The 12,755-nt window shown below is 41.4% G+C and overlaps 1 protein-coding gene across 1 annotated transcript in view; it reads left to right on the top strand.

The window, feature by feature from the left end:
* The first annotated feature begins 11,641 nt into the window (after window positions 1-11,641).
* The window catches only part of obst-A (obstructor-A), an 8,656-nt gene continuing 7,542 nt past the window's right edge, over window positions 11,642-12,755 (top strand). The window contains exon 1 of the mRNA XM_070105169.1: window positions 11,642-11,767. Coding sequence (XP_069961270.1) covers window positions 11,737-11,767 — 31 coding nt within the window. The 5' untranslated portion in view covers window positions 11,642-11,736. The remainder of the gene's footprint in view (window positions 11,768-12,755) is intronic.

Raw genomic sequence — 12,755 nt, 5'->3', positions numbered from 1 at the left:
TAACGACAAATTCCTTTGAACTGTGAGAGGAGGTCGTCAGAAAGGTCGTTTAGAAGAATGCTGACACCCAGGGTCGTTCTTTGTCACCTAGGTGCCAAGGAGTCACCTAGGTGAGTGAGATGGTCACTTAGGTGAGTGGGATAGTCACCTAGGTGACTGGGATAGTCACCTAGGTGACTGGGATAGTCCCATAGGTGGCTGGGATAGTCACAAAGGTGGCTGGGATAGTCACACATGTGACTGGGTGGCTGGGATAGTCACATAGGTGGCTGGGATAGTCACACTGGTGGCTGGAATAGTCACACTGGTGGCTGGGATAGTCATATTGGTGGCCGGTATAGTCACATTGGTGACTGGGATAGTCACATTGGTGGCTGGGATAGTCACCTAGTTGGCTTCGATAGTCACATTGGTGGCTGCGATAGTCACCTAGGTGGCTGGGGTAGCCACCTAGGTGGCTGGGATAGTCACATTGGTGGCTGGGATAGTCACATTGGTGGCTGAGATAGTCACCTAGGTGGCTGGGATAGTCACCTAGATGGCTGGGATAGTCACCTAGGTGGCTGGGTAGCCACCTAGGTGGCTGGGATAGTCACATTGGTGGCTGTGATAGTCACGTAGGTGGCAGGGATAGTCACATAGGTGGCTGGGATAGTCACGTAGGTGGCAGGGATAGTCACGTAGGTGACTGGGATAGTCACCTAGACTGACACTCTAAAAGGCTGACAGTCTGAAAGGCTGACAGTCTAAAAGGCTGACAGTCTGAGGCGAGGTGAATGCATCAGGAGAACGTCAGGTGAAAGTAAAGTCTGGTTCAGGTGTCCTTAGTAGTCAGGTGACCCTGTAGGTGCCCAGGCACCTTCACCTAACTGCTAGTTCACCCACTTCCCCTTCTACTCACTTAGATGATAGTCTGGCTTCCTGGTATTCACCTAGCAGTGAATAGGTACCTGGGTGTTAGTCACCTTACACCTGCTGCCACTGTTCACCTAGCAGTAAGTAGGTACCTGGGTGTTAGTCACCTTACACCTGCTGTCACTGTTCACCTAGCAGTAAGTAGGTACCTGGGTGTTAGTCACCTTACACTTGCTGTCACTGTTCACCTAGCAGTAAGTAGGTACCTGGGTGTTAGTCACCTTACACCTGCTGTCACTGTTCACCTAGCAGTAAGTAGGTACCTGGGTGTTAGTCACCTTACACCTGCTGTCACTGTTCACCTAGCAGTAAGTAGGTACCTGGGTGTTAGTCACCTTACACCTGCTGTCACTGTTCACCTAGCAGTAAGTAGGTACCTGGTTATTAGTTTCCCTGTACCTACTGTGAGGTCTTTGTAAGACTGTGAGGTCTTTGTAAGACTGTGAGGTCACTCAGGTCGACATTCCGTTCTTCCTGAATTCCGCTCCTCCCTTTCTGTCTCCCTACCTCTCTACCTCCCTACCTACCTACCTCCCTCCCTACCTACCTACCTACCACCCTTTCCTACCTACCTCCCTCCCAGCCTACCTCCCTAGCTCCCTACCTCCAGGATTCTCCCTGTAAGGATGTGGTTTATTTCCAAGGATATCAGGTTGGCCAGGATTAGACCAGTTCCTCTCTTACTGCCGTCTTTCTAAGTATATCTCAGTGTATATACACTGAGAGGTGTATATCTCAGTGTATATACACTGAGAGGTATATATCTCAGTGTATATTTTACTGAGAGGTGTATATCTCAGTGTATATACACTGAGAGGTGTATATCTCAGTGTATATTCACTGAGAGGTGTATATTTCAGTGTATATATCACTGAGAGGTATATATCTCAGTGTATATACAGTGAGAGGTATATGTCTCAGTTCTTGGCTAAGAATATTTTCGGAATTCAAAGCCTGTATAATATTCCTGGAAACTGACTTCGAAGTGTGGGCTACTACTACCACCACCACTTCTACTACTACTACTACTACTACTACTACTACTACTACTACTACTACTACTACTACTACTACTACTACTACTACTACTACTACTTCTACTAATGCTACTACAAGCACCACAACCACCACAACTATCACCACAACCATCAAACAAGAACCCCAGCATCTTCCAGGTACCAGCGCACCATCCAGACACAGGAGATTTCAACAGGACAGTAAAAAGTCATCCCGTTACCTCCCCGACTGTCTCTGAGGCGGAGCGGATGCCGAGACGCCAGGATGGTCTTTCTCTGACGTCTAAGACCACCCTGGCCTTTAAAGACCTGACCTTTACGGGCTAGTCTGTCACATAATGACCTAATTGTTCATGTGAAGGTAATTGAAGTGACTTTTGCGTTTAATTGACCTTTAAATGGGGTTATTAAGACTGATTTGTTGGCTAATGGGGTTTAAAGCCTAACTACTACACCAGGGTCATTAAGACTGGTTGGTTAATGGAGTTTCAAGTCTATTTACTACACCAGGGACATTAAGACTGGTTGGTTAATGGGGTTTCAAGTCTATATATTACACCAGGGTCATTAAGACTGGTTGGTTAATGGGGTTTCAAGTCTATTTACTACACCAGGGACATTAAGACTGGTTGGTTAATGGGGTTTCAAGTCTATTACACCAGGGACAATAAGACTGGTTGGTTAATGGGGTTTCAAGTCTATCTACTACACGAGGGTCATTAAGACTGGTTGGTTAATAGGGTTTCAAGTTTATCTACTACACGAGGGTCATTAAGAATGGTTGGTTAATGGGGTTTAAAGTCTATCTACTACACGAGGGTCATTAAGACTGGTTGGTTAATGGGGTTTAGGGTCTATCTACTACACGAGGGTCATTAAGACTGGTTGGTTAATGGGGTTTAAAGTCTATCTACTACACCAGGGTCATTAAGACTGGTAGGTTAATGGGGTTTAAAGTCTATCTACTATACCAGGGTCATTAAGACTGGTTGGTTAATGGGGTTTCAAGTTTATCTACTACACGAGGGTCATTAAGACTGGTTGGTTAATGGGGTTTCAAGTTTATCTACTACACGAGGGTCATTAAGACTGGTTGGTTAATGGGGTTTAAAGTCTATCTACTATACCAGGGTCATAAAGACAAGCTGGTTAATGAGGTTTAAAGTCTATCTGCTAGACACATTTCGCACACTCTCATTACCTTATTCATAAACCCCAACATTTCGCACGTATAAACTACTTCCTGCTCGTTTCGCACACTGGAAAGGAACACGGCAACGTTTTGTTCTTCACTATCAAGCCACATTTACAAAGGTCTATGTGATGTATACCTGGTATACACTTGGAGTATACCTGTAGTATACCTGGGGTATGCCTGGAGTATGCCTGGAGTATACCTGGAGTATACCTGGAGCATACCTGGTGTATACCTGGAGTATGCCTGGTGTATACAAGGAGTATATCTGGTGTATACCTGGAGTATACCTGGAGTAAACCTGGTGTATACCTGGAGTATACCTAGAGTATACCTGGTGTATACTTGGATACCTGGATTATACCTGGAGTATGCCTGGTGTATACCTGGAGTATACCTGGTGTATACCTGGAGTATACTTGAGTATACCTGGAGTATACATGGAAACCTGGAGTATACCTGGTGTATACCTGGAGTATAAGTGAAGTATACCTGATGTATACCTGGAGTGTACCTGGAGTGTACCTGGTGTATACCTGGAGTATACCTGGAGTATACCTGGTGCATACCTGGAGTATACCTAGTGTATACCTGGAGTATACCTGATGTATACCTGGAAAATACCTGGAGTATACCTGATGTATACCTGGAAAATACCTGGAGTATACCTGGATACCTGGAGTATGCCTGGAGTATACCTGGAGTATACGTGGTGTATACCTGGATTATACCTGGTGTATAACTGGAGTATACCTGGAGTATACTTGGAGTATACTTGGAGTTTACCTGGTGTATACCTGGAGTATACCTGGAGAATACTTGGAGTATACCTAGAGTATACCTGGAGTATGCCTGGAGTATACCTGTAGTATACCTGGAGTATACCTGGTGTATACCTGGAGTATACCTGGAGTATACTTGGAGTATACTTGGAGTTTACCTGGTGTATACCTGGAGTATACCTGGAGAATACTTGGAGTATACCTAGAGTATACCTGGAGTATGCCTGGAGTATACCTGTAGTATACCTGGAGTATACCTGGTGTATACCTAGTGTATACCTGGAGTATACCTTAAGTATACTTGGAGTATACCTGGTGTATACTTGTAGTATATCTGGAGTATATTGGAGTATACCTGGAGTATACCTGGTGTATACCTGGAGTATGCCTGGTGTATACTTGTAGTATACCTGGAATATACTGGAGTATACCTGGAGTATACCTGGTGTATACCTGGAGTATACCTGGTGTATACTTGTACTATACCTGGAATATACTGGAGTATACCTGGTGTATACCTGGAGTATACCTGGTGTATACTTGTAGTATACCTGGAATATACTGGAGTATACCTGGTGTATACCTGGAGTATACCTGGTGTATACTTGTAGTATACCTGGAATATACTGGAGTATACCTGGTGTATACCTGGAGTATACCTCGTGTATACTTGTAGTATACCTGGAATATACTGGAGTATACCTGCAGTATACCTGGTGTATACTTGTAGTATACCTGGAATATACTGGAGTATACCTGGAGTATACCTTGAGTATACCTGGAGTATACCTCATCAAGTAGGATATAACTTTCGGTTTAGTAATATGATTCTCGTAAGATTCACATAAGAATCTTACAAGAATCTTATTACTAAAACTTTAGTCACAGCCTACTTGATGAGGCCCTGATTCTTGCAAGATTCTTGTAAGATTCTTGCAAGATTCTTGTAAGATTCTTGTAAGATTCTTGTAAGATTCTTGTAAGATTCTTGTAAGATTCTTGTAAGATTCTTGTAAGATTCATGTAAGATTCTTGTAAGATTCTTGTAAGATTCTTGTAAGATTCTTGTAAGATTCTTGTAAGATTCATGTAAGATTCTTGTAAGATTCATGTAAGATTCTTGTAAGATTCTTGTAAGATTCTTGTAAGATTCTTGTAAGATTCTTGTAAGATTCTTGTAAGATTCATGTAAGATTCTTGTAAGATTCTTGTAAGATTCTTGTAAGATTCTTGTAAGATTCATGTAAGATTCTTGTAAGATTCATGTAAGATTCTTGTAAGATTCTTGTAAGATTCTTGTAAGATTCTTGTAAGATTCTTGTAAGATTCTCTTAAGGTTCTTGTAAGATTCTTGTAAGATTCATGTAAGATTCTTGTAAGATTCATGTAAGATTCTTGTAAGATTCATGTAAGATTCTTGTAAGATTCATGTAAGGTTCTTGTAAGATTCTTGTAAGATTCTTGTAAGATTCTTGTAAGGTTCTTGTAAGATTCTTGTAAGATTCTTGTAAGGTTCTTGTAAGATTCTTGTAAGATTCTTGTAAGATTCTTGTAAGATTCTTGTAAGGTTCTTGTAAGATTCTTGCAAGATTCTTGTAAGATTCTTGTAAGATTCTTGTAAGATTCTTGTAAGATTCTTGTAAGGTTCTTGTAAGATTCTTGTAAGATTCATGTATGATTCTTGTAAGATTCTTGTACGATTCATGTATGATTCTTGTAAGATTCTTGTAAGATTCTTGTAAGGTTCTTGTAAGATTCTTGTAAGATTCATGTATGATTCTTGTAAGATTCATGTAAGATTCTTGTAAGGTTCTTGTAAGATTCTTGTAAGATTCTTGTAAGATTCTTGTAAGATTCTTGTAAGATTCTTGTAAGATTCTTGTAAGATTCATGTAAGATTCTTGTAAGATTCTTGTAAGATTCTTATAAGATTCATGTAAGATTCTTGTAAGATTTATGTAAGATTCATGTAAGATTCTTGTAAGATTCATGTAAGGTTCTTGTAAGATTCTTGTAAGATTCATGTAAGATTCATGTAAGCTTCTTGTAAGATTCATGTAAGGTTCTTGTAAGATTCATGTAAGATTCATGTAAGATTCTTGTAAGATTCATGTAAGATTCATGTAAGATTCTTGTAAGATTCATGTAAGGTTCTTGTAAGATTCATGTAAGATTCTTGTAAGATTCATGTAAGATTCTTGTAAGATTCATGTAAGATTCATGTAAGATTCTTGTAAGATTCATGTAAGGTTCTTGTAAGATTCATGTAAGATTCTTGTAAGATTCATGTAAGATTCATGTAAGATTCTTGTAAGATTCATGTAAGGTTCTTGTAAGATTCATGTAAGATTCTTGTAAGATTCTTGTAAGATTCATGTAAGGTTCTTGTAAAATTCATGTAAGATTCTTGTAAGATTCTTGTAAGATTCATGTAAGGTTCTTGTAAGATTCATGTAAGATTCTTGTAAGATTCATGTAAGATTCTTGTAAGATTCATGTAAGATTCATGTAAGATTCTTGTAAGATTCATGTAAGGTTCTTGTAAGATTCATGTAAGATTCACGTAAGATTCTTGCAAGATTCTTGTAAGATTCATGTAAGATTCATGTAAGGTTCTTGTAAGATTCTTGTAAGATTCTTGTAAGATTCATGTAAGGTTCTTGTAAGATTCATGTAAGATTCTTGTAAGATTCATGTAAGATTCTTGTAAGATTCATGTAAGGTTCTTGCAAGATTCTTGTAAGATTCTTGCAAGATTCACGTAAGATTCTTGTAAGATTCTTGTAATATTCTTGCAAGACTCTTGTAAGATTCTTGCAAGATTCTTGTAAGATTCTTGTAAGATTCTTGTAAGATTCTTGTAAGATTCTTGTAAGATTCTTGTAAGATTCTTGCAAGATTCTTGTAAGATTCTTGCAAAATTCTTGTAAGATTCTTGCAAGATTCTTGTAAGATTCTTGTAAGATTCTTGTAAGATTCTTGTAAGATTCTTGCAAGATTCTTGTAAGATTCTTGTAAGATTCATGTAAGATTCTTGTAAGATTCATGTAAGATTCTTGTAAGATTCATGTAAGGTTCTTGTAAGATTCATGTAAGATTCTTGTAAGATTCATGCAAGATTCTTGTAAGATTCATGTAAGATTCTTGTAAGATTCATGTAAGGTTCTTGCAAGATTCTTGTAAGATTCTTGCAAGATTCTTGTAAGATTCTTGTAAGATTCTTGCAAGATTCTTGTAAGATTCTTGTAAGATTCTTGCAAGATTCTTGTAAGATTCTTGCAAGATTCTTGTAAGATTCTTGTAAGATTCTTGCAAGATTCTTGTAAGATTCTTGCAAGATTCTTGTAAGATTCTTGCAAGATTCTTGTAAGATTCTTGTAAGATTCTTGCAAGATTCTTGTAAAATTCTTGCAAAATTCTTGTAAGATTCTTGTAAGATTCTTGCAAGATTCTTGTAAGATTCTTGCAAGATTCTTGCAAGATTCTTGTAAGATTCTTGCAAGATTCTTGTAAGATTCTTGCAAGATTCTTGTAAGATTCTTGTAAGATTCTTGTAAGATTCTTGCAAGATTCTTGTAAGATTCTTGCAAGATTCTTGTAAGATTCTTCCAAGATTCTTGTAAGATTCTTCCAAGATTCTTGTAAGATTCTTGTAAGATTCTTGCAAGATTCTTGTAAGATTCTTGCAAGATTCTTGTAAGATTCTTGCAAGATTCTTGTAAGATTCTTGTAAGATTCTTGTAAGATTCTTGCAAGATTCTTGTAAGATTCTTGCAAGATTCTTGTAAGATTCTTGCAAGATTCTTGTAAGATTCTTGTAAGATTCTTGCAAGATTCTTGTAAGATTCTTGCAAGATTCTTGTAAGATTCTTGCAAGATTCTTGTAAGATTCTTGTAAGATTCTTGCAAGATTCTTGTAAGATTCTTGCAAGATTCTTGTAAGATTCTTGCAAGATTCTTGTAAGATTCTTGTAAGATTCTTGTAAGATTCTTGCAAGATTCTTGTAAGATTCTTGCAAGATTCTTGTAAGATTCTTGTAAGACTGATTATCAGTCACGTTCAGGGTGTTGTAACTGAGATGTTGCATCGTGATTATTATTGCAATGATATTAATATTAACATTATTATTCACAACACTCAACACACAACACACAACACATAACACACACACACAACACACAACACAACACATAACACACACACAACACACAACACACAACACAATACATAACACACAAACACAACACACAGCACATAACACACACACACACAACACACAACACAATGCATAACACACACACACAACACACAACACAACACATAACACACACACAACACACAAAACAACGCATAACACACACACACAACACAACACATAGCACACAACACACAATACATAACACACACACACAACACAACACATAACACACACAACACAACACATAGCACACAACACACAACACAACACAACACACAACCCATACAAAAAAGAGGCATCATCGGACATCATAGCTCTCACAGAAACCAAGCTCACAGGAATGATAACAGATGCCATCTTTCCAACTGGATACCAGAACCTGAGACAAAACAGAGGAACAGGGGGGGGGGTGGAGGAATGGCACTGCTCATCAAAAACCCATTGGTTTTTGAGAAGCTAGAGAGAGGAGACAGAGGAGAAGCAGGAGACTACAGAATAGGAACACTTTAGTCTGGAGGTCTCAAGGTGGTAATTGCAGTGATGTATAACCCACCACAGAACAGCAGGAGGCCAAGTCAAGAATATGATGAGAGTAACAGAGAGATGGTTGACACACTGGCTGAAGTGGCCAGAAGGACTCATATGGACAGGCAAAGCTACTAGTTTTAGGTGACCTCAATCACAAAGAAATTGACTGGGAAAACCTGGAGCCACATGGGGGCCCAGAAACGTGAAGGGGCTAAGATGCTGGAGGTGGTACTGGGAAACCTAATGCATCACTAACAGAGAGAGAGGAGAGAACGAGCCAGCAAGACTGGACCTAATATTCACCTTGGGTAGTGCAGATATTGAGGACATCACATATGAAAGACCCCTCGGGGCAGTGATCATGTGGTTCTGAGCTTCGAATACATTGTAGAGTTACAAGTGGAGAGGTAAGCAGGAAGAGTAGGGCAGGTGAAGCCAAGCTACAAGAGAGGGACTACACAGGCATGAGGAATTTCCTGTATGAAGTTCAGTGGGACAGGCAACTGGTGGGAAAATCAATAAATGAGATGATGGAGATGTCATGTGGAGATGTCATGTCTGAGGGCAATTTGTGGCGTGAATATAATGCAGAGAATTCGTAGTTTGGAAGTTAGGAGGAGGTGTGGGATTACCAAAACTGTTGTCCAGAGGGCTGAGGAAGGGTTGTTGAGGTGGTTCGGACATGTAGAGAGAATGGAGTGAAACAGAATGACTTCAAGAGTGTATCAGTCTGTAGTGGAAGGAAGGCGGGGTAGGGGTCGGCCTAGGAAAGGTTGGAGGGAGGGGGTAAAGGAGGTTTTGTGTGCGAGGGGCTTGGACATCCAGCAGGCATGCGTGAGCGTGTTTGATAGGAGTGAATGGAGACAAATGGTTTTTAATACTTGACGTGCTGTTGGAGTGTGAGCAAAGTAACATTTATGAAGGGGTTCAGGGAAACCGGCAGGCCGGACTTGAGTCCTGGAGATGGGAAGTACAGTGCCTGCACTCTGAAGGAGGGGTGTTAATGTTGCAGTTTGAAAACTGTAGTGTATAGCACCCTTCTGGCAAGACAGTGATGGAGTGAATGATGGTGAAAGTTTTTCTTTTTCGGGCCACCCTGCCCTGGTGGGAATCGGCTAGTGTGATAATAAAAAAAATGGAATATGTGACAGAAATATGCAAGGAAGCTGAGGAGGAGTCTGTACCCAAGAGCAACAGAGGTAATGAGAAGGCCAGAACGAGCCCTTGTTCAACCAAAGTTGTAGAGAGGCCAAAACTAAGTGTGCTAGAGAATGGAAGAAGTATAGAAGACAAAGGACCCAGGAGAATAAGGAGAGCAGTCGTACAGCCAGAAATGAATATGCACAGGTAAGAAGGGAGGCCCAAAGACAATACGAAAATGACATAACAGAGAAAACCAAGTCTGAACTGAAGTTGTTGTACAGCCACATCAGGAGGAACACAACAGTCAAGGACCAGGTAATCAGTCTGAGGAAGGAAGGAAGGAAGGAGAGGAGATAACAAGAAACGACCAAGAAGTGCGTGAGGAGCTCAACAGGAGATTTAAAAAAGTATTCACAGTGGAGACAGAAAGGACGGAGAGGTGGGGTACACCATCAAGTGCTGGACACAATATATACAACCGAGGAGGAGGAGAAGAAGCTGCTAAGTGAACTAGATATCTCAAAGGCGGTGGGACTGGATAACATCTCTCCATGGATCCTGAGAGAGGGAGTGGAGGTGCTGTATATACCACTAACAACAATCTTCAACACATCTATCATGGGTCCTGAGAGAGGGAGCAGAAGTGCTGTGTGTACCACTAACAACAATCTTCAACACATTTATTGAAACAGGACGACTACCTGAGGTGTGGAAGACAGCAAATGTAGTCCCAATTTTTTAAAAAAGGAGACAGACACGAAGCATTAAACTTCAGACCAGTATCACTGACATGTATAGTATGCAAAGTCATGGAGAAGATTATCAGAAGATTGGTGGAACACCTAGAAAGGTGCTCACCAATCCTGTGCCACAAACCTACTGGAGTTCTATGACATGGTGACAGCAATAAGACATGAGAGAGAGGGGTGGGTAGATTGTGTTTTTTTTAGAATTCAAGAAGGCTTTCAATACAGTTCCACACAAGAGATTGGTCCAAGACCTAGAGAAACAGGTAGGTATATCAGCAAAGTCACTACAATAGATCAGGGAATACCTGACAGGAAGGCAACAACGAGTGATGGTACGTGATGAGGTGTCAGAGTGAGCGCCTATGACGGGTGGGGTTCCACAGGGGCCATTCCTAGGACCAATGCTGTTTCTGGTATATTTGATAACGACATATAAAATACTGAGAGGAATTGGCAAGATGGATAGGGACAGGATGTCTCAGAGATGGCACACAACAACAAGGGAACACAGTAACCAGCTGACACAGTAACAAGGGGACACAGTAACCAGCTGACACAGTAACAAGGGGACACAGCAACAAGGGGACAGAACAACAAAGGGACATTATAACAAGGGGACACAACAACACGGGGACAATGCAACAAAGGGTCACAAGAACAAGGGGTCACAGAAACAAGGGGTCACAACTGAAAGATGAAGACTCAGATGAGTCACAGAGATATTAGGAAGTATTTCTTCAGCCACCGAGTTGTCAGGAAGTGGAACAATCTGGAGAGTGATGTAGTGGAGGCAGGAGCCATACACAGCTTTAAGAAGAGGTATGATAAAGCTCATAGAGCAGGGAGAAAGAGTGGACCTAGTAACCATCAGCCAAGAGGAGGGGCCAGGAGCTATAACTCGACCTCTGCAACCACAATCAAGTGAATCAGGCGAGCACAACACACCACAATGGCCATGTTCGGCTAGCCTAACAAGGCTGTCCACTCTTAAATACAAGTCGCAGAGGTCGAAAGGAGAAGCAGGAAGAAGGGAGATAGAATGAGGGAGATAAAGACAGTGAGAGAGACAGGGAGAGATAGAAGGGGGGGGGGTTGTGAGGTAAAAGGGGGGGGACAGAAGAGTGGGAGCGGTCCACACCATGAGAAAGTGAAAGGATATATAGCAGACGTTGTCTTCTGGCCGTCCAGTCTACGTTAGGTCTCAGCACTATGTACAGGCTTGCTATTCTCCTTCTAGTTGGTGAGTACCTACTTACTGTGCACCTAGTGAGTTCCCCCTGTGTACATGACTGTGTGTACCGAGCGTCAGTGCTGGTCCCTGTGTGTCTAGTGATTAGTCCCTGTGTACCTAGCGTAGTGATGGTCCCTGTGTACCTCATGACTGTGTGTACCTAGCGTCAGTGCTGGTCTCTGTGTACCTGATGACTAGTTCCTGTGTGCCTAACGTCACTGCTACAGCCTGTGTACCTAACGACACTGCTACCTCCCGTGTACCTAACGACACTGCTACCGCCTGTGTACCCAACGTCACTGATATTCCCTGTGTACCTAACGGCACTGCTACACCCTGTGTACCTAATGACTGCTCCCTGTGTACCTAACGACACTACTACATTCTGTGTACCTAATGACTACTCCCTGTGCACCTAACGATACTGCTACATCCTGTGTATCTAATGACTGCTCTCTGTGTACCTAACGACACTGTGCATCCTATGTACCTAATGACTGCTGCTCCCTGTGTACCTGACGACACTGCTACACCCTGTGTACTTAACGACACTGCTAGTCCCTGTGTACCTAACGTCACTGCTACTCCCTGTGTACCTAATGACTACTCCCTGTGTACCTAATGACTACTCCCTGTGTACCTAATGACTACTTCCTATGTACCTAATGACTACCTCCTTGTGTACCTAATGACTGCTCCATGTGTACCTTATGACTATTCCCTGTGTACCTAATGACTGCTCCCTGTGTACCTAATGACTGCTCCCTGTGTACCTAATGACTGCTCCCTGTGTACCTTATGACTATTCCCTGTGTACCTAATGACTGCTCCCTGTGTACCTAATGACTGCTCCCTGTGTACCTAATGACTATTCCCTGTGAACCTAATAACTACTCCCTGTGTACCTAATAACTACTCCCTGTTTACCTAATAACTGTTCCCTGTGTACTTAGTAACTGCTCCCTGTGTAGCTAATGACTGCTCCCTGTGTACCTAA

The sequence above is a fragment of the Cherax quadricarinatus genome, chromosome 97 (genome assembly GCF_038502225.1).
Source record: "Cherax quadricarinatus isolate ZL_2023a chromosome 97, ASM3850222v1, whole genome shotgun sequence".
NCBI classification, from domain to species: Eukaryota; Metazoa; Arthropoda; class Malacostraca; order Decapoda; family Parastacidae; genus Cherax; species Cherax quadricarinatus.
This window is presented reverse-complemented; position numbering and strand designations above follow the sequence as displayed.